The sequence below is a fragment of the Amblyraja radiata genome, chromosome 32, assembly GCF_010909765.2.
Source record: "Amblyraja radiata isolate CabotCenter1 chromosome 32, sAmbRad1.1.pri, whole genome shotgun sequence".
NCBI classification, from domain to species: Eukaryota; Metazoa; Chordata; class Chondrichthyes; order Rajiformes; family Rajidae; genus Amblyraja; species Amblyraja radiata.
In genome coordinates, this window is record NC_045987.1 from 15467091 (window position 1) to 15486266 (window position 19176).

General features: G+C 43.7%; 1 protein-coding gene across 5 annotated transcripts in view; it reads left to right on the forward strand.

Annotated features, from left to right (window-relative positions):
• The window catches only part of exd3 (exonuclease 3'-5' domain containing 3), a 101889-nt gene extending 93231 nt beyond the window's left edge, over window positions 1-8658 (forward strand). For all 5 annotated transcript variants that reach the window (XM_033049002.1, XM_033049004.1, XM_033049005.1 and 2 more), the window contains 2 exons: window positions 6070-6163; window positions 7386-8658. In XM_033049002.1, coding sequence (XP_032904893.1) covers window positions 6070-6163; window positions 7386-7720 — 429 coding nt within the window. In that variant the 3' untranslated portion in view covers window positions 7721-8658. The remainder of the gene's footprint in view (window positions 1-6069; window positions 6164-7385) is intronic.
• The last annotated feature ends 10518 nt before the right edge of the window (window positions 8659-19176 follow it).

The following is a 19176-nucleotide window of genomic DNA, read 5'->3' on the forward strand; positions in this document are numbered from 1 at the left end:
TAGTACGCAGATCCTGCAAAAATACAAATGCATGAATTGTAAATGATCCGACTTACTGAGAGAGCAGTTAGTAAAGTGAGTGGAATCGTGAGACATATTTTACCGAAGCTGGAAAGTCATGTTATACCCTTGCAGAACACTGGTTATTCACAACTAGAGTATTGCATCCAATGCCTTTAGGAAGCACATGGATTCCCATAAGCCCTTTAGAAGTGTGGAAAGTGTAGAAGGGTACTTGGAAAAGTAATTAGGAGGACAAATAAAGAACAAAAAATATTGTTGGCAGGAAATATTAAGGAAAACTCCAAAACATTTCAAAAGAGGAAAAATATGGAAAAAATGAGGCCCCTTAGGGACCAAAGTATAAATCTATGTTTGGAGCCAGAGGATGTGGGTGAGGTCACACATATAGTTCGTAGATACTATAGTTCATTAGGGCACAGGATATTGGAGTTGGAGAATTCAGGAAGAGAGATGGTAACATTTTAAAACATACTATCATTAAAAAGGGGGTATTGGATAACATAGTGGTCAAAAAGGTAGATACTTAAGGGTAAATGCACAGAGTGTTTTACTCAGAGTAGGAGGTTTCAAGAACCAGGGGACATAGGTTCAAGGTGAGAGCGGAAAGCCTTAATAGGAACCTCAGGGGCAACTTTTCGCACAGATGGTAGTGGGTATAAGGAATTAACTGCCAGAGGAGGTACTATAACAACATTTAAAAGACATGTGGACAGGTACATGGATAGGATTTGGATCGATATGGGCCAAATGCGGGCAAATGGGACCAGAGTAAATTTACACTAGTCCCAACTTGTTGGTATGGGCAAGCTAGGCTGAAGGGCCTTTTTACGTGCTGCATGATTTCCCCAGGCCCTGATGCGACGCATCCCAGGCAAGGGAGGAGATTGCAGGGGTCCTGACAGATTTTTAAATCTCTATACATCGGTGATGTGCCTGAAGTCTGGAGGAAAACAAATACTATATCATTATTCAAGAAGGGCAGCAGGGATAAGCCAGTTATTCATCAATGACCCACACCATGCTGGCTACATTCTGAGAGAATGATTTCATCTAAACTTTGAAAGGCAGGCATAATCAAAGATAGTCAGCAAGGCTTGCAAGGGGGGAGATCCTGGCTGACCAATTTGATTGAGTTTATTAAAGAGATAACATCTTGTTGAGGGCAGTGTTATTAATCTAGTCTACTTGGCATTCTGAAAGGCATTTGACGACAGCCCAAATGGGAGACTGTTTTAAGAGGTTGAAGCACATCAGATCCTGGTCAATTAAAAAAATTAGATGGGAAATTTTCTTGGTGATAGGAAGCAGCTGGGTGAAAAGTTGTTGTTTTTAGTGATTGGAAGCCTGTGACTTATTTGTCGATGGCATGAGAATTGGTGGTGTTGATAATGAGGAGGAAGCTGGTCGCCTATATAATGATGTAAGTGGCACCGTGACACAGCGGTAGAGTTACTGCCTTTCTGCACAAAGAGACCCGGGTTCGATCCTGACTACGGGGCTGTTTGTACGGGGTTTGTACATACTCTCTCTGACCGTATGGGCGCTCCATCTTCCATCCACATTCCAAAAACGTGCAGGTTTGTAGGTTAATTGGCTTCCGTAACTTGTCCCCAGTCTGTAGGATAGAACGAGTATACGGGAGATTGCTAGTCGGTGTGGGCTCGGTGGGCCGAAGGGCCTGTTTCCATGCTGTATCTATAAAACTAAAACATTAAAGTAGGTTGGGCAGAGCAATGGCAGATGGAATTTGATATTTGATGCACTTTGGTGCAATTTTTTCTATCAAGCGCACAGAATACTGGCCTTCATTATCTGGGGCATGGAATATAAGATGATGGAGATTATGATGCAATGGTTTGCAACTTTGATTGTGTCACTGCTGTGTGGTCACCACATGACAGGGAGCTGGAGAGGTGCAGAAGTGTTTTACCGGGATGTTACCTGAGATGGAACCTTTCATTTATTCTGAGATACTTGACAGGCTGGTTTTGTTTTGCTTGGAGCAGAGGAAGCTGAGGGGACCTGACAGTGTTGTGCAAAGTCATGAGTGGTATAGGTAATTGAAAGGATCCCAACCATCTGGGCCATGCCCCCTTGTCACTACTACCCCCGGGCAGGACGCACAGAAGCCTGAAGTTCCACACCATCTGGTTCTGGAACAGACACTAACAATCCTACAACAATCATGTTCTTGAACCCCAATCTGCGAGTCCCTAATCTTGCCACGATAATGAAACACTACGGCCATCTCTAGCATTGCTATGGACTTGTTTTTTTTTTTAAATTATGTTTTTGTGTTAATGTCTTGTTTTTGCACAGTCTTTCTTTTAGAATTGCATTAGTGTCGGAATAGTGTTGTAGTATAGTGTTGAGTCTGAGGAAGGGTCTCGACCCGAAACGTCACCTATTCCTTCTCTCCAGCGATGCTGCCTGTCCCGCTGAGTTACTCCAGCATTTGTGTCTACCTTCGATTTAAACCAGCATCTGCAGTTCTTTCCTACACCTTTCAATCCATGTGCTGTTTTCCCTGCCTCACCTCAGCAGCCATCCTGTGATCGTCTTCCTTGCTAGAATCTTCAGCACTCTGAGTCTATCTTCTGTAATTTATGTATCATTTGCTTTTGTGTTTGAGTCTATGTGCCTGTGATGCTGCTACAAGAGTTTCCATTGTACCTGTATCTCGCCGTACCTGTGCATGTGACAATAAACTTGATTTCAACTTGATCTTTCTCATTCTAGGGGTGATTGGAATGTAGAACACATTACCTCCATGGATGGTGGAGAATGTTTAAAAATGTTAAGAATGTTTAAAAAAAATACGTGGACAATAATTCCCCATCCAGTTGTTTGGAAATTATGATGGTTCAGTATCTGGTTCACAGAGTGCTGCTGTTTCCCACATCCTCTTTAAACTTTAACACCAGGATCCTGTGAATTAATAGTGTGTTGGGATATTTAAAGGAACAAAATCTGTCAGTCTGGCATTATAAAAGTCCTGAGGTTGTCAGATGTATTAAATCCCAGGTGTGCACTTGAATCACAGAGGCATAGAAAACTACCGACGAAGCTCTGTTAAATGGGAATGATATCGTTGGGTATTTGATGGTTGGTGTGGACATGATGCGCCAAGGGCTTCTTTCTATGCAAGATGATTGAAGGGGTTGGACAGGCTAGATGCAGGAAGATTGTTCCCGATGTTGGGGAAGTCCAGGACAAGGGGTCACAGTTTAAGGATAAAGGGGAAATCCTTTAGGACCGAGATGAGAAAAACATTTTTCACACAGAGAGTGGTGAATCTCTGGAACTCTCTGCCACAGAAGGTAGTTGAGGCCAGTTTATTGGCTATATTTAAGAGGGAGTTAGATGTGGCCCTTGTGGCTAAAGGGATCAGGGGGTATGGAGAGAAGGCAGGTACAGGATACTGAGTTGGATGATCAGCCATGATCATATTAAATGGCGGTGCAGGCTCGAAGGGCCGAATGGCCTACTCCTGCACCTAATTTCTATGTCTATGCAGTAAAGAAAAATCAGTCAGGTTCCCATGTCTGATCCATGATTTATTATCTGTGTAGCAATTATGTTGTTGAAGACTTAGTGGTGAATGATCCTCATTCTTTTCAACATTTCAACGTGTTTAGACTCAGCACAAGCAATCATTCCATTATATACTCTTAATCCTTTGTACCATTGTCAAGGTGGCCGACAGAAAGCTCTTCATACAACATGTCCCGGAGAGAAATAATGCACAGGCGTGACAAAAGTTGGGCACCATTAACTAATAATTCATCTTTTAAAATGAATTTGTCGCTAGGTCTGTATAATGTATGTCACAGACTCTTAAGAAATCCTTGGGAGGAAATGTGTGAGGATTGTCAGTGGGTGGAAGGGCCTGTTTCCGTGCTGATTCCCTATCTCTAAATTATAACTATGAAATAACACAAGCCATGTGTATCTTTGCCCAATCTTCTGTAATTGTAGGGACTATATCTGACACCTAATAGTGTACCAGGATTTACAGAGGATTAAGCATTAAACCATCTAACTACCAGCAATTGGTGGTGGCCAGATTATTGGAAAAAAACGTTGGAGGCATACCATAAATCCACGTGTAAGGAGGCATTGGTTAATAAAGGACATCGTGGACCTGTGGAGAGATATTGCTTGCTGCTATCTCCTGTCACACACCCATCAACCCTGATTCTCCTGCTGCCAACCTACACCAGGAGTCATTTACAGTCACTGATTAATCCATCAACTAACTTGTCTGTGGTATGGAGCATGGGCAATTCTGGAGGAAACCCACATATTCACAGGAAGAACATGCAAGCACCTCACAAACAGCAGCTGAAGTCAGGAATGAACCCAGACAACAGGAAATGTGTGGCAAATGCACTAACTAGTGGTTCACTGTTAACTAATAATCTAGTTAAAGGACATTAGGACTAAAATTGAAAGTGATATAGGTCATCCAAAAATCAGATTGTGAAATCTAAACAAGCAGACAACAAAAGTATAGGTATGAGTTGACTGGGAAAGTACATTGAAAAGATACGCTAGAAAGGAAGCCCGGCTGATATTTAAGGAATTAATGCATGGATTATAATAAATATCCAATTAAGGAACAAAAACCTAATAGGAAAAATGTGGCCAAGAGATATAGACAGCATTAGATCAGAGGAAAAAAAACAATAATGTTGCCAGAAAGAAGCAGTAAGCTTAACAATTGGGGTCATTCCAGAAATCAACAAATGAGAACCAGAAAATTGACAACTCACCTGACTTGTGCCAGAAATCCTCCTCTTTCACTATCTTCTCTTTTCCCTTTGTCATTCAGGCTTTGTCTCCCTTACCTTTTCCCTCGTGAGAATGTAAACATTCTCGACCTGACAACGTCTCATTATGATTATCCTTAGTTTCTCTCTGATTTTACACATTTGTTTTCACTTTTCTGGATAAGTCTTTCTCATCCCATTGAATTTTGCTCAACTCCAAAATAAATTTCTCCTTGAGCTTTTCATTTATTAACCTAAGCATTAATGTCTACTAATCCCCGTCCCACTGGTACTTTGTCCATGTTCCCAGAACCAGAGCCAACAATGCTTCCCTTTTACCTGGGCTGGAAAATGCTGATCTAGGGGGTTCTGCTGAACACCTTCACAAAGTCATCCCTTCTTTGTCCTTCACTTTAATATTGGGGGGTAATTGAAATCCCCTGATAGTTCTTGCACATTTCTGACAAGTGAATTTCCCACAACTTTGCTCCTCTATCCCCTTCTCACTACTTGGAGGCCTGTAGAATACCCACAGTTATATAGGCCTCCCTTCTTCTCAATCCTAAACTAGCAGTCTGCTGTTGATCATCTCTCCCCAGCTCTATAAAATGTCCCGAATCAGCATTTCTGCCTCACTACTGCTCTTTCCTTCCCCTATCTTTTCTGGAATGCTTGAATATGAATCAGTCCTGAGCTTTCTTTAAGCCATTTTTCATTTTTCTTTCCACCATCATACTTCCACATGACTGTCGGTGACTACAGATCACCTATCTTATTCACCGTCGGTAATGTAATTACGGAAACCACCCTGGCTCTATGCCTCCTGCACCATTGGTGAGTTTTACCCTGCCACAGATTCTGGCCAGACTAAAACTTAATCAGTTCCACCAGCCTACATTTCCTGCGCTTTGTTAATCTTATTGCTGCTCCTCTGATTTTATTGGCAGGAGCTGCAGATAGTTGTAATGAAATGTCGTTCCTGGTGTCGTAGTTAATTTTAGTGACTGGTTACATAGAACAGTACAATAAGGAAACAGGCACTTCAGCCCACCATGACAATGCCAACCACAATGCCAACTTAAACTAATCCCACCTGCCTGCAAATGGTGTGCATCCCTCCGTTCATGTTCATGCACGTATCTGAATCATTGCTGTCCTCGTTCCTGAATGTATCTCTCATAGTTGTCTATGAATTATGCACTCAGTATCACCAGCAACCATCTTGTGGATCCTCACAGAATGCTGGACCTAATAACCCTTTCTCTTTCTGCAGCTCTGCAATGGGTCTGAGTACTTGAAGCTGTCGGTTGAGGAAATGGCACAAGCTGTACAGTTAAACGCTGCCGCAGGAAAGACGGAGACTTCAGGTATCCTGAGAGGATGGAATCAGTTTAATGTGGACCTGTGGTGGGAGCAGGGGGGGCCTTGGATGTCCTTGGATATTTTGAAGATTTTTTGGGGGGAGAGATGGTGTCCAAATCTATGGGTTCCAAACAGTGTGGGAGTATGTGAAATTTCAGGAAGGGTAGATCAGAAAGGGAACCCCAAGAGGAGAGGAAGCCTTGAAGAATGGTGCTATGATTACATTTTTGTGAAGATGGGGGAAATGTGCGGTGGAGGGGAAAGGGACCAGTGAAGGCCTCACCATTGTCGGTACAGTAGCATGGAATTTCTTGGAGGAAGGGGGCAGTTGTTTGGGGCCATCCCCTGGCAAATGTTGCTTTTCACGGGAAGCCACAGCGAGAAGGGCCAAAGCAAGGTATTTTGCATGGAGACGAGGAGAATGTTCGCAGGGAGGCCAGTTCTACCAGATACTCTGAAGTATGGTTTGGCACACAGGATATCTTGGGGAATGGAAGAGAGGAAATATGGACTTTACTACTGAGGTAAGGCTACGTGATGCATGCGGTCCTTCCTGCGAGGAGATACTCAGGCTTCCTAGGAAGGATGGGGAGGCACCTTCGAGGAGAGAGGGATGACCCCGCACAGAGATGTGCAGGGCTTCCCGGGACAGGATGGGAATGGGTGGCTTTGCGCTGTATCTGGGTTGTCCTAGGGAGGGAGGAAGGTGTAATGCATGGGGTGTCTGGGAGGGAGGAGGTAAGTTGCAATCAGAATGTCCCAAAAAGGGTTGACGTGCACAGAGCAGTTCAGAGGGGAGAGGAGTGGAAGCATTGCAGGTATGGTGGAGAGGAAGAGGAAGGAAGGACATGCATATGTTCCAGCGAAGCCGTTAGAGAATTGCATTCTGTGTGTGCTAGAGGAGAGGATATGAAGACACTGCGCATAAGTTGTCCTGGGAGAAAGAGAAGGGAGATGTTAGGTGCATCATGCCCTACAGAGGTCAAAGGCATTGAGGATTGGGTATCCCAGAGGGAAACTGGTTTCCAATAAAGGAGATAAGATGTGCAGATGTCCCTGAAGGGCGAGGAAGCGTTACACACTGGAGGGTTTCCAAGAATGGACAGCAGGCAATGTGTGCACTCGATTTGAATGGTCGTTCTTTTGTTCAATAGCACAGAGCCTGACACTCTTTGGCAAATGATATCAGCTCCCAAATACTTCTTGTTTCTTTTTTGCATTTTCTAGATACTCCATCCACAGAGAGTGTTAAGTTCCCCAGTCAAGGCAAACACAAGGCCCTTCCGCAGATTGATCCTGGCTGGCCTGGCATCTGCTCGTACTCTCCCAATTGCCACTGGGCAGAGAGATCAGGGTTGAACATGAAGACCCTAAAGTTTACCAGTGGTGCAACTTTGCAGGTGAGCACCATCCCACCTGGTATTTTGGACAAGGTGACCAGGTTCTACTGCTGCACCACCTGTGGTAAAGTGTTCTGGGAAGGTTCCCATTTTCGGCGTGTGCTATCACAGTTCCAAGAAGTGCTACGCATTACCAATGATTCATCATATCTCCAAATGTAATCCTCCTTCATATTGTGCCAGATGTTTATTTGTAACCCGAGTACCAGCCTTCATCTTCCATAGAGAAAATGCACCTTGCCAAAGCTCATTTTTGGGCTTGCCTGATCATCAGTCATCTTCAAGAATTTCATCAAGTTGGTCAGACCACAGCACCAAAAATCTTCCATATTCTGCCCCATCTTTTGGTGCATTCAATCCGAGCTCCATGCCTTCCCATCGCTGGTACCCACATCTTCCTGTTTTCTGCCCTGTCCAATTGATCTACTCTTCCCTGAGCCACTGGTACACGTCTTCCGATCTTACTAATCCCAACCCACCAAGTCCATCCAAACCACTCATCATTATCTAAACCAAACCGTCCACCCAACTAAACAGCTGAGTCACTCAATCACCCGCTGACACAACTTGCTCTGTCCCACTGACCTCTACTTCACTTTCCAAATGACCCAACTTGCCATGTCCCATTGTCCAACAGCTCCCCCTGCCCCAAACCCTAGACCCAACATATTTTGTCCTGCTGTTCGCTCCTCATCTTCCTCCTGAGCTAACTTGCCCCACCCAGCCCAACAAGCTCACTCAGCATTGTATTGTTGACCCAATCCACCATTGAGCAGATACATTTTATCCTTATTCCACTCCCCATCCCATTCTCCCCTCTCCTGCTCCACCTCACTGTTCTCCCTGTCACATTCTCCCTATGTCTTACTCCCCTGTCCATCCCACTCTCTCCATCCTGCTGTCACTCCCCCACTCTCCCCATCCGGCCTCTGTTAAATTATCTGTTATTTAATAATCTCACATTAAACTTTAAATCACACATTTTAAATCCAGCTGCTCTGCTGCCAGCTCCTGTTGGAGGTGTTGCAAGTTTTAAATAGATTTTCCTTTTTACTGAAGTTATTGTACTGCATTTTTACCAATAAAGGAATTACCAAAAATGTTTCTGTACCACTTGTTAATTGTGAATAAAGAGACTGTTTCAGTCATAAAAGAGAAACACGAGAAGTGTTCATGAAGATTTCTCTTCAGAGATTTTTAAATCAAATCTGAAGGGCAAGGTAACTGTTGGGGTTGTACAAAGTGATTGAGAGGTCATGTTTCATGACCAAGGCTCACAATTCATGACCAAAGCTCACAAGCCTTCACTGCACTCCAATCATGCTACATGGGATAAACTCAGAAGAAAACTGGGCATCCATTGGGTGTTATGCATTATTACAGTTTCTAGCCTCATGGTGTGGTACAACTCTCACTCTAACACTACCTTCGTCCTGGGTCAACAAGCAATTACTAATTACCAGGTATAGCGATGATGAGGTGCCAGATTTGGCAACTCCAGCGCAGGATTACATGTGTGCAAAAACAGCACAAACAGCTTGCAGTGGACAAAACTAAGTGACATCACAAGCAATGCGTCAGCCGCAGGCTCGGCAGTGCCACTACCTGGTTGTGAATGGGTGGCGGTGAACCATTTCAAGGCCCCAGGAGGATCCCCATCCTCATTGATGGCGGGACCCACTATGTGAGTGTTAAAGGAAAGGCTGAAGCGTTTGCGACCACACTCAGCCAGACTTGCCGAGTGGAGGAGTCCATCCCAAACTTCCTCCTGAGCTCCTCAACATCACTGAAGCCAGATCCCAGATAAATGGATTCACGCCACATGATGTCAAGATATGGCTGAGGACACTGGGTACAGTAAAGTCTATGCGACCATCTCAGCTGTGGTGCTGAAGAGCTGCACTCCAGAACAAACCGTGTGTTCCAATACGGTGACAACACAGGTCTCTTGTGACAAAGTGGTAATCTGCACAGTCTGAAGAAGGTCTCGACACAAAACGTCACCCATTCCTTCTCTCCAGAGATGCTGCCTGTCCCGCTGAGTTACTCTGCATTTTGTGTCTATCTTCGGTTTAAACCAGCATCTGCAGTTCCTTCCTACACAACTGCACAGGTATGTTTTGTTCATACAGTCATAGACTCGTAGACCATCCATGCTGATTGATGATGAAGGCGAACGTCCTCGCTTAGTCCCATTTTAGTCCTAGGCTACGAGCATCTCCAACAAAAGAGAGTCTAGCCACCGTCTCTAAACATGCAATGATATTACCAGGTTCTGCATCTATCTGTACCCTATGATCACCATTGACCAGAAACGCAACTGAATCAGCCACCTATATGCTATAGTTATAACAACAGGTCAGTGGCTTGGTATCATCCAGTGGTTTACCCACCCCCTCACATCTGAAAGTCTTTCCACCTCAAGAGGTACACATCAAGAGTTTGACTTTCCACATGCCTGGTTCTCAAAGTCTGATATTTTCTTCTTCTATGGCGTGCAAATAAAGTTGTATTTGATCTTATTAGATTGGGCACGCCAGGTTGATTGCATTCGTTGATGCAGGGCGGACCACGTGAAGGTTGCAATTTCCCACCCCTATCTGATATCTAATTGCTGTTGAGTAAAGCTTCCACAATTCTTAACTAGGTTCAGCACCATCCAGGGCAAACAACCCACTTGATTGCCCCCCCCCCCCCCCATTAACACCCTAAATATTTATTCCCACCTTCACGCAGTGGCTGCAATGTGTGCCATCTGCAAGTGCACTGCAGTTAATCACCCAGGCTGTACCAACAGTTCCTCACAAACCCATGACCTCTACCACCATCAGGCCAACAGGTGGATGGGAGCACCGCCACCTGCAGGTTCCCCTCTAAGTTGCGCACCATACTGATATGGAAATATGTTGCTGGTCTTCACTGTCGCTGGGTCTTCACTAGACCTAGGAGGTTGCGGAGCTACATGTATGTGAGAGCATATCTAGTAGGTAGCTAAACAGTCTTGTGTATCTGATTATCTCTTGAGTGTGGGTACGTCAGTGTATTTGAATGCCTGAGAGTATCTGTAATCTTATAGAAACATATAAAATTATTAAGGGATTGGACACGCTAGATGCAGGAAACATGTTCCCGATGTTGGGGGAGTCCAGAACCAGGGGGCCACAGTTTAAGAATATTAGGCCATTTAGAACTGAGATGAGGAAAAACTTTTTCACTCAGAGTTGTGAATTTGTGGAATTCTCTGCCTCAGAAGGCAGTGAAGGCCAGTTCACTGGATGCGTTCAAAAGAGAGTTAGATAGAGCTCTTAGGGCTAGCGGAATCAAGGGATATAAGGAGAAGGCAAGAACGGGGCACTGATTGTGGATGATCAGCCATGATCACATTGAATGGTGGTGCTGGCTCAAAGGGCCAATGGGCTACTCCTGCACCATTGTCTATGTATCCATGTATCTCATCTTCCTATATTTAATTAGCGGTCGATTGACAGTTTTAGAGTATTTTAATATGTGTGAGTCTCATATTACCTCAATGTATCTGGATTTTGGAGATTCTGAGTATACATCTGTGTCCCATGAACTCTGAGCATGCACATATTAAATACACTAGTTACAATCATGCCTTCCTGAATGTGTACGTGGTTCTGAATATCAGAGCGGACCTGATGATCTAGTGAGTATCTGAATACCTGGGTGCTAACTGTACATCTGATTATCTGTACATACCTTGATGATCTTTGACTCTCTGCATATCTGTGTGTATATCTCCTTATCGCGCGCTGCTGCCATACCCCGGCAGGCAGCAGGCGTGGAATTGGGGAGTCCGTCTGGCATGTTGTCCAAGGCTCGTCTCCTGCTTGCTGGGAAGACTGGGAATCGGAGGGTGGAGAGAGCAGACGCTGGATGAAGGGCCGGTAAGGAGAACCGGGGGTCTTACCTTCCAAGCCCTCAAGGTCGCCTGCGGGAGGTGACCCAGATGACTCCCAGATCCCTCTGAATCTCATGAGTTCTGAAATCACTCCAATTTTCTTTTCCTCGCATCATAGACCTGCAGAAAATTACTTCATTTGATGAAGTGGCCGTTACTGATGGTGATGTCCTCCACTTCAGAACCCGTCAAGTCAGATAGATTGTCGTGCACAAGATTTGCTGTGAACTAAAGGGGTCACATGTTGAGATGAAGTGTTCTAATCAATGCATTCGTACACCTTTGTTGATGAGAATTAGAATAGAAACTTTATTGTGAATCGATTCACTTGTTGAAAACTGCTTTGTACATCGACAATAAGCTTTGTTGATGGTTTTACAACATACTTTATTACCCATAAATAAGACAGAATGCTTCATCAATTATAGACAACCATGCCTTGCATTGTGATAAATTATTCTGGCAAGCGTAGAATTACTCTAACGATGAAGGTGAACAGATTATCACAAATGGATTAAGTTGAGGGAAATTATTTCATACATTGAGACTGAGCTTTGTGAGTATGGTGTACTGCACTCCCTCAGCTAATCACTTGCAGTCCTTCACATTAGCTTAGCAATGAACCAAGCACAGCCAGGCTTTCCATTGAGATTAAGCACTCTGAACAATGCAGTATTAATCTATTCTTGAAGGGGAGTCAACTCGATCATTTGATTGAAATTAATTTGTATTTTGAGAATGGGTTTTGTTGATAGTGGAGCTTTTGCCTTGTTTTACATTAGAATAAAGTGTTCCAACCAATGTACACAAACATATGCATTACCAGGCAGAGGCCACTCGGAACCTGAACCTGCTTTGCCTTTCCCAAAGGTCATGACGGATGCATTCTTGACCTCCACAAAACTTTCCCACGTTCTCCTCATACCCCTTGACTCCCCTGTAGATCAAATACCTCAGCTTTGAACATATTCAGTGACTCTGCCTCCTCGCTTCTACAGGGTAAGAGAATTCCAGAGATTCATGAGGAAAAAAAGAAAATAAATATACTTCCTGATCACCATCTTAAAAGGGTGGCCCCTAATTCTGGACCTATGCCCCAGAGCTCGAGATACACGATCCCCTCTAGAAAAAAATACCCTTTCACTACCTATACTGCCAATTCCCTTTAGTATGTTTCGATAAGAGCAACTCCCAATTTTCTAAATTCCAATCATAGACGCAACCTACAACCCTCCCTTCATACATTAACCCTTTCATTCCACAAATTAACCAATGAATATTCTCTGCACTGCCTCCAATGTAAATATATTCACTTTAAAATGTTTGTAGGTGCCTTTAATCCTCTGAAGGAGGCCACAACCTATTGTTCCTGACCAATGCTGACCTCCACCAAAGGTACTCTATAGTCCTATATCTTCCCTGCAGCCTTACAGATTTTTCCTCACCTTGTGTGTTTATCAATTTTCTTCCGAAGGCACCAATGGAAGTTGTCCCTACCACATCTTCAGACAGTGCATTCCAGATTCCAGCCACATGATGCATAAAATAATTGCCCCTCATGTCACTCTTGATTCCCTTTCCCCTGTGGCCTCTAACCTTTGACTCCTTTACCAAAGGGAACTGTCTCTTACTATCTACTTTGATCAGCATCTTATCATTTTATGTGCTTCTATCAAATGCCCCGCTCAAGAAAAGAGCCCCAGCTTCCCCAACCCGTCCCTGTAACTAACGTCCCTCATTCCAGGAACCATTGTTGTAAATCTTTTCTTCAATGCCTTCACACAGTTCCTCTAGGGAGGTGACCAGAACTGAATGCACCCCAGCTGAGGCCAGACCAGTGCTTTATAAATGTCAACATGATAATTGATAATACCCAGAAAAAGCATCCATAAGGGTCCAAGACCCATCATCCCATGCTTGGTCAGGGTCCTGGACCTGATAAAGTAACTTTCTCTTTCCACAGATGCTGCCTAACCTGCTGAATATTTTATCTTCCAACAGCAGCAGTTTTTTTCCTTCATTTCTAAATCACCTATGTGTCAGTAAGCACTTTCTGAACCTACCCAGCCACTTTCAATAACTATGCACACATACGCCTCGGTCCCCCTGCTCCTGCACCCATTTTCAAACTGTAACCTTTGTTCTCTTGCCTCTCATTCTTCATGTTAAATTCGTCAACTTATTATTCAACATGCTCACTCTCCCTGCCTGTTTATAACATGCTGTAATCAATCAGTATTCTCTTTGTGCTTCATAATTCTCCCAGATTCCTGACATCCTCAAACTTGCATCCCCAAGCAGGAACAAACTGTATATTTTGTTGGAATTTGTAAAGTTGGGAAAACATAACCCAGGGCAACATAATGAAAGAAAAGAAAAGTTCAAAATGAGAAGAAAGCAATTTGGCCCTCCACAGGTGAAGTACGGGTTTATTTTGAGCAGATAAGACAAATGCCACAAAGCTCACTGAGTGATTCTGCACAGCAAAGCCATGAAACCTTCCAAGATAATTTGTCATCTTGAGACTGAATACCCAAACTGAAAAGAAAGTTCAGTGGGATTTTTCCAGTTTTTCCAATGGAGAGGTGTCCCAATAAAAGCTACTGTAGACCGAAATGGCTTCAGATAAAGGTGTGCCAGAAGTGTCATACCTTTGGTCCATTACATTGCTAATTCCGTGGATAGAGCTGCAGAGAAAATTAATGGTATTTATTTTGCTATTCAAATTATAGTCTTGTGTTAATTATTGCTGATGTTACAGTCACTGAATCCCAGGAAGTTGTCTCCCTAAATTAACATTGACCCCATTATAGTAATGTGCAAGGCATTGCTTTTGGTTGCTGTAATGTGTGAAGAAATGGGGCTGTTCATGTGTACCTGGTTGTGCACGTGGCTTTCTCATGCTAACTGAACTGCAAGGTGAACCTGAAGCCCATCTACCCCAAATTAAATCTAATTTGGTGGAATATTTCCAGGACTTTCAAAGGCTGGACAGGCTTGCCCATCTAGTTTAGCTTAGTTTAGAGCTACAGCGCGGAAACAGGCCCTTCGGCCCACCGAGTCCGCGCCGACCAGTGATTCCCCCGCCCACTAACACTTTAACCAAGCCAATGAACCTACAAACCTGTAGTGTGGGAGGAAACCGAAGATCTTGGAGAAAACGCACGTGGTCACGGGGAGAACGTACAAACTTCGTACAGACGGGCGAGACAGCACCCGCAGTCGGGATCAAACCCGGGTCTCTGGTGCTGTGAGCGGCAGAAGGCAGCAACTCTACCGCTGCGCCACCGTGCCGCCCCTATCTAGACAGAAGGAATTGGGGATGCTGATCTACAAAAAGACACAAAGTGCTGTCGGGCAATATCTCTGGAGAACATGGATAGGCGACATTTCGAGTTGAATTGAAGATTTGAAAGAAACATCGCCTTTAACCATGTTCACCAGAGATGCTGCCTGACCCATTGAGTTACTCCATCACTTTGTGTCTTTCTTCTGGCAGATTAGTCTAATTACTTCAGTCATCTAAATCTGTCTTTTCAGGGAGGTGTATCCAGTGTGTTTGAAATGGTGGACAAGATCTCAGCTTTTAAAAAGCTTAAAGTCGGGAAAGAAAGCTTTGGATGCAACAGTTTGACTGATGCTTAAACTCTTGGATCAATGGTTGCTGATGTCAGTGAAGATGTTAATCTTATTCTCCAAATCAAAATGACAGTGTCCTGTCCAAAATCAGCTCGCCAACCCTTCCCCTCTGACTCTGATCCACAGTAAGGAATGCCATGGATTGATAACCCCCCATCCTAATCTGTAAACAGCCAGATCGCACGGTTGTCAATGGTACAATGTTACTGGTTTGTCAAGTGATGAGGGCCTCAATTAAACTCAATGCAGAATATCAATGCACAACAGTGATCTTGCAGTCAAAGCCTTTCAGCTATTTCATTCCATTTGTCTTTACAAAGGCAGATTTCTTTGCAAAGATTGCAACAAAAACCACGCATCAAAGCGGAGCATTGGAAGGATACTGTGAGTGCACTGGTCCAATTACAGAATGCTGACGTCAATACTGCAGCCACTGAAATCCCATGAGGATATGGTAACTGGATATTTTTTTAAGCTAAATTATTTGTAATGTGCAAATAATGTAGAATTTATTACTTATTTATTTTTTATTATTAATTTCGAACAGAATTAAAGAATAAAAAGCAAGTGTGAAACAGCATACAAAAACAAAACAAGAATATTTATAAAGTGTCATAAACAATATCTGTAAATAAATGAAATTGTATGTGTCCGAAAAGGAGCAGGAAGAAGCCAAAGCTAATAAAGCCAAAGAATAATAAAGTGGTAGAAATATAAAGCAAGGAAGAGGCCCTTCAGCCCAGCAAGTCCATGCTACCCATCAGGCACATACTTAAACTAATCACACCTTCATCCATTTTATTCTCCCACCCCAATCCCAATGCCCATAAATGTCACCCCCCCCCCCCCTAAAAAAACTTCTGCCACACTTCAAATGATGAGGGGAATTTTACATTTACCAAACCCATTTACCAAACAACTTTAGGTGTGTGGGAAAAAACACAGCACTATAAGGAAACCTGTGCCTGGTGTTTTTGTGCTTCTAATTATGTATGTATTACATAATGCAGTAATATCTACAGTTTACTTTGGGAATGCCATTTGTGTAGACTGCACCATACAGGCAGGCCCTCTTTAGACAGAGATGACCATATTTACCTTCAAACAAACATTTCTTCTAAAATATTACATTTCAAGAGGTTTTCTCCATACTAAACAGAGTGAGTTTCAGATTATTCCGCCTCATTAAAACCTAGTGTGTGAACCTCAGTTGCATTCCAAGCTATTCTGCACGAATCGCAAAGTAAAAAATCGACATAAATGGGCTAGACCTCAATTTAGGAAGACAGGGCCTTTGAAAAATATGAAGAAAATAGTTGCGAATTCAAGCAGAGAATTAAGAGGCCCGGAAGGGGCCAAGAAATGCTATTGGCAAGTCAGATTAAAGAGAATCCCAAGTTTAAAAAAATATAAACATTAAAAACAAGAGGTTAACTAGGGAGAAGGTAGAGCTCCTCAATGATATAGGACAACATTTATGCTTGGTCAGAGGAATAGGCAAGGTACTAAATTAGCACAATGTATCAGTATTCACAAAGGGTCACATCATCCGAGGACGTACACTCCATTGAGGATAAATGGGGATCCTGTGGATAGGGTGAACTGTTTTAAATATCTGGGAGTCCACATCTCCGAGGATATGATATGGGCATCACACGCCTCAGCACTCGTGAGTAAGGCAAGGCAGCGCCTTTACCACCTCAGGCAATTGAGGAAATTCAGAGTGTCTCCGAGGATCCTCCAGTGCTTCTACGCAGCGGCGGTGGAAAACATCTTGTCCGGGAATATTACCATCTGGTTTGGGAATTGCTCTGCCAAGGACAAGAAGGCTCTGCAGAGAGTAGTGCGTTCGGCCGAACGCACTATGGGAACTTCATTTGCCCCCCTGCAGGAACTATACATCAGGAGGTGCAACTCCAGAGCCAACAATATCATGAGAGACCCCTTCCACCCCTGCAACGGACTGTTCCAGCTGCTACGGTCAGGCAAACGCCTCCGTTGCCATGCGGTGAGAACGGAGAGGTTGAGAAGGAGTTTCTTCCCAGAGGCCATTCGGACTGTAAACGCCTATCTCACCAGGGACTAACTCTACTGAACGTTTTTCCTTCCATTATTTATTATGTAAAAGAATATGTGTGTTATGATTGTGTTTATAGTTTGTTTGGTTGTTTGGTTGTTTGTCTTTTGCACGAATGTCCGCGAGCATTGCCACTTTCATTTCACTGCACATCTCGTATGTGTATGTGACAAATAAACTTGACTTGACTTGACTTGACTTGATCATGGAGAATAATTAAATCAGTGTGTGCTAGGGTTTTTTTTAGATCAACGAGAGGTGAAGTTTGTAATGGCTCTCTTGTAAAGCATTAGGGTGGAAATGTCTTGTAAAGCATTAAGATGGGTTATTGCGAGAAGTAAGAGAGAAACTTGCTGGGGCTTTGGTGAAGATCTTTGTATCCTCTCTAGCAGCAGGCGAGGTCCTAGTGGATTGGAGAATAGGGTGGAAAGAAGGGAAAAGAGATGATGCAAGAAATAGGGATAATCAGAGGTAGGGGAGCTGTTGGAGAGGATTCCGAGGGATAGCGTTTACTCACATTTGGAAGAGAATGGTGTAATTAGAGAGGATCAACAGAGCAGTGCAGGTTGTCTACTTGGACGTAAGTAAAGCATCTCACAGAAGATTAAGATGCATGGGATCTATAGTGATTTGGTAGTTTGGACTCAGAACTGGCTTACTCAAAGAGGACAGAGGGCAGCGGTGGGGGGCTATTCTAGCTGGAGATCTGTGACTGCGGGGATCAGCACTGGGACCTCTATTCTTTGTGACATGTATTAATGACTTGGACATGAATGTTGATGAGTTGGTTCATAATTTTGCAAAATTATTGGCGTGATGGACAGCAAATAAGGCTGCCAAAGGATACAGTGGGATATAGATCAGTTACAAATATATCGGTGATGGAATGGCAAATGGAGTTTCATCTGGGAAAGTACGATGTGTTGCACTTTGTGAGGTCAAATGTATGAGATAGTACAAAAGTATGGGGAAAGAGATCTCGTGGTCCAAGTCTAGCTCCCTGGAATAAAGGGGACAAATAGATAAAGTAGTAAGGAAGGGACATGGTATGCTTGCCTTCATTGGTGAGGCATTGAGTATAAGTGTTAGGAAATCATATTGCAGCTTTATCAAACTCTGGTTAGGCTGAATTTGGAATATTGTGCACAGGTGTAGTCACTCCATTACAGGCAACAATGCCCAGTATTGAGACTCATCGATTCTGGTAGATTGCCCATGTTGTTCAGGTGCCCTGTAGCAGACTCCCCAAACAGGTCGCCCAAGCTCTGTCTTTCAAGATACATTGCAGAAACTGATCATTCGGCCCATGCTGAACAGCGACCACCCAGTACACTAGCACTATCCTACACACTAGGGACAATTTACAATAGTCAATTAACCTGCAAACCTGTGGGGGGAAACCAGAGCATCCGGCAAAAACCCACACAGTCACCGGGATAACGCACAAACTCCATATAGAAAGCATCCGTTGTCAGGTTCGAACCCGGGTCTCTGGTGCTGGAAGGCAGCAACTCTACCGCTGCACCACCATGCTTCCTCTGGTGGAGGATTCAAGGATGTTCTCAACGCCTCCTTGAGGGAATACAACTGGTTCCTGGGAATTTTTGGCCCGAAAGGGAGAGGAACATTTGGAATGGGAGAACCTTAGGTCTATGTATCAGGATCAGACAGAAGCTGATGTCAATGGTGAAAGGAGCGTAGCACCTACCAAACTATTCACTGACCCTACATCTCAGGTATCTCTTACCCATCTGTACAAAGCACTGTAGCCGCACATTGGCCTAATCAATTACCTCAGAACCCTGAAGTGAAAGCAAGTCATCCTCAATCTGGAAGATCTGTTGGTGAGGTACAGGCAGTTCCAGTATTTTGTTTTTATTCTAAATTATTGGAGGAATTGAAATCTGCAATATCCCCACTATAGTGCCTTTCCACTTTCCTGTATTTGCAGTTTGCATCTCTCTCCCTCTCTCTCTC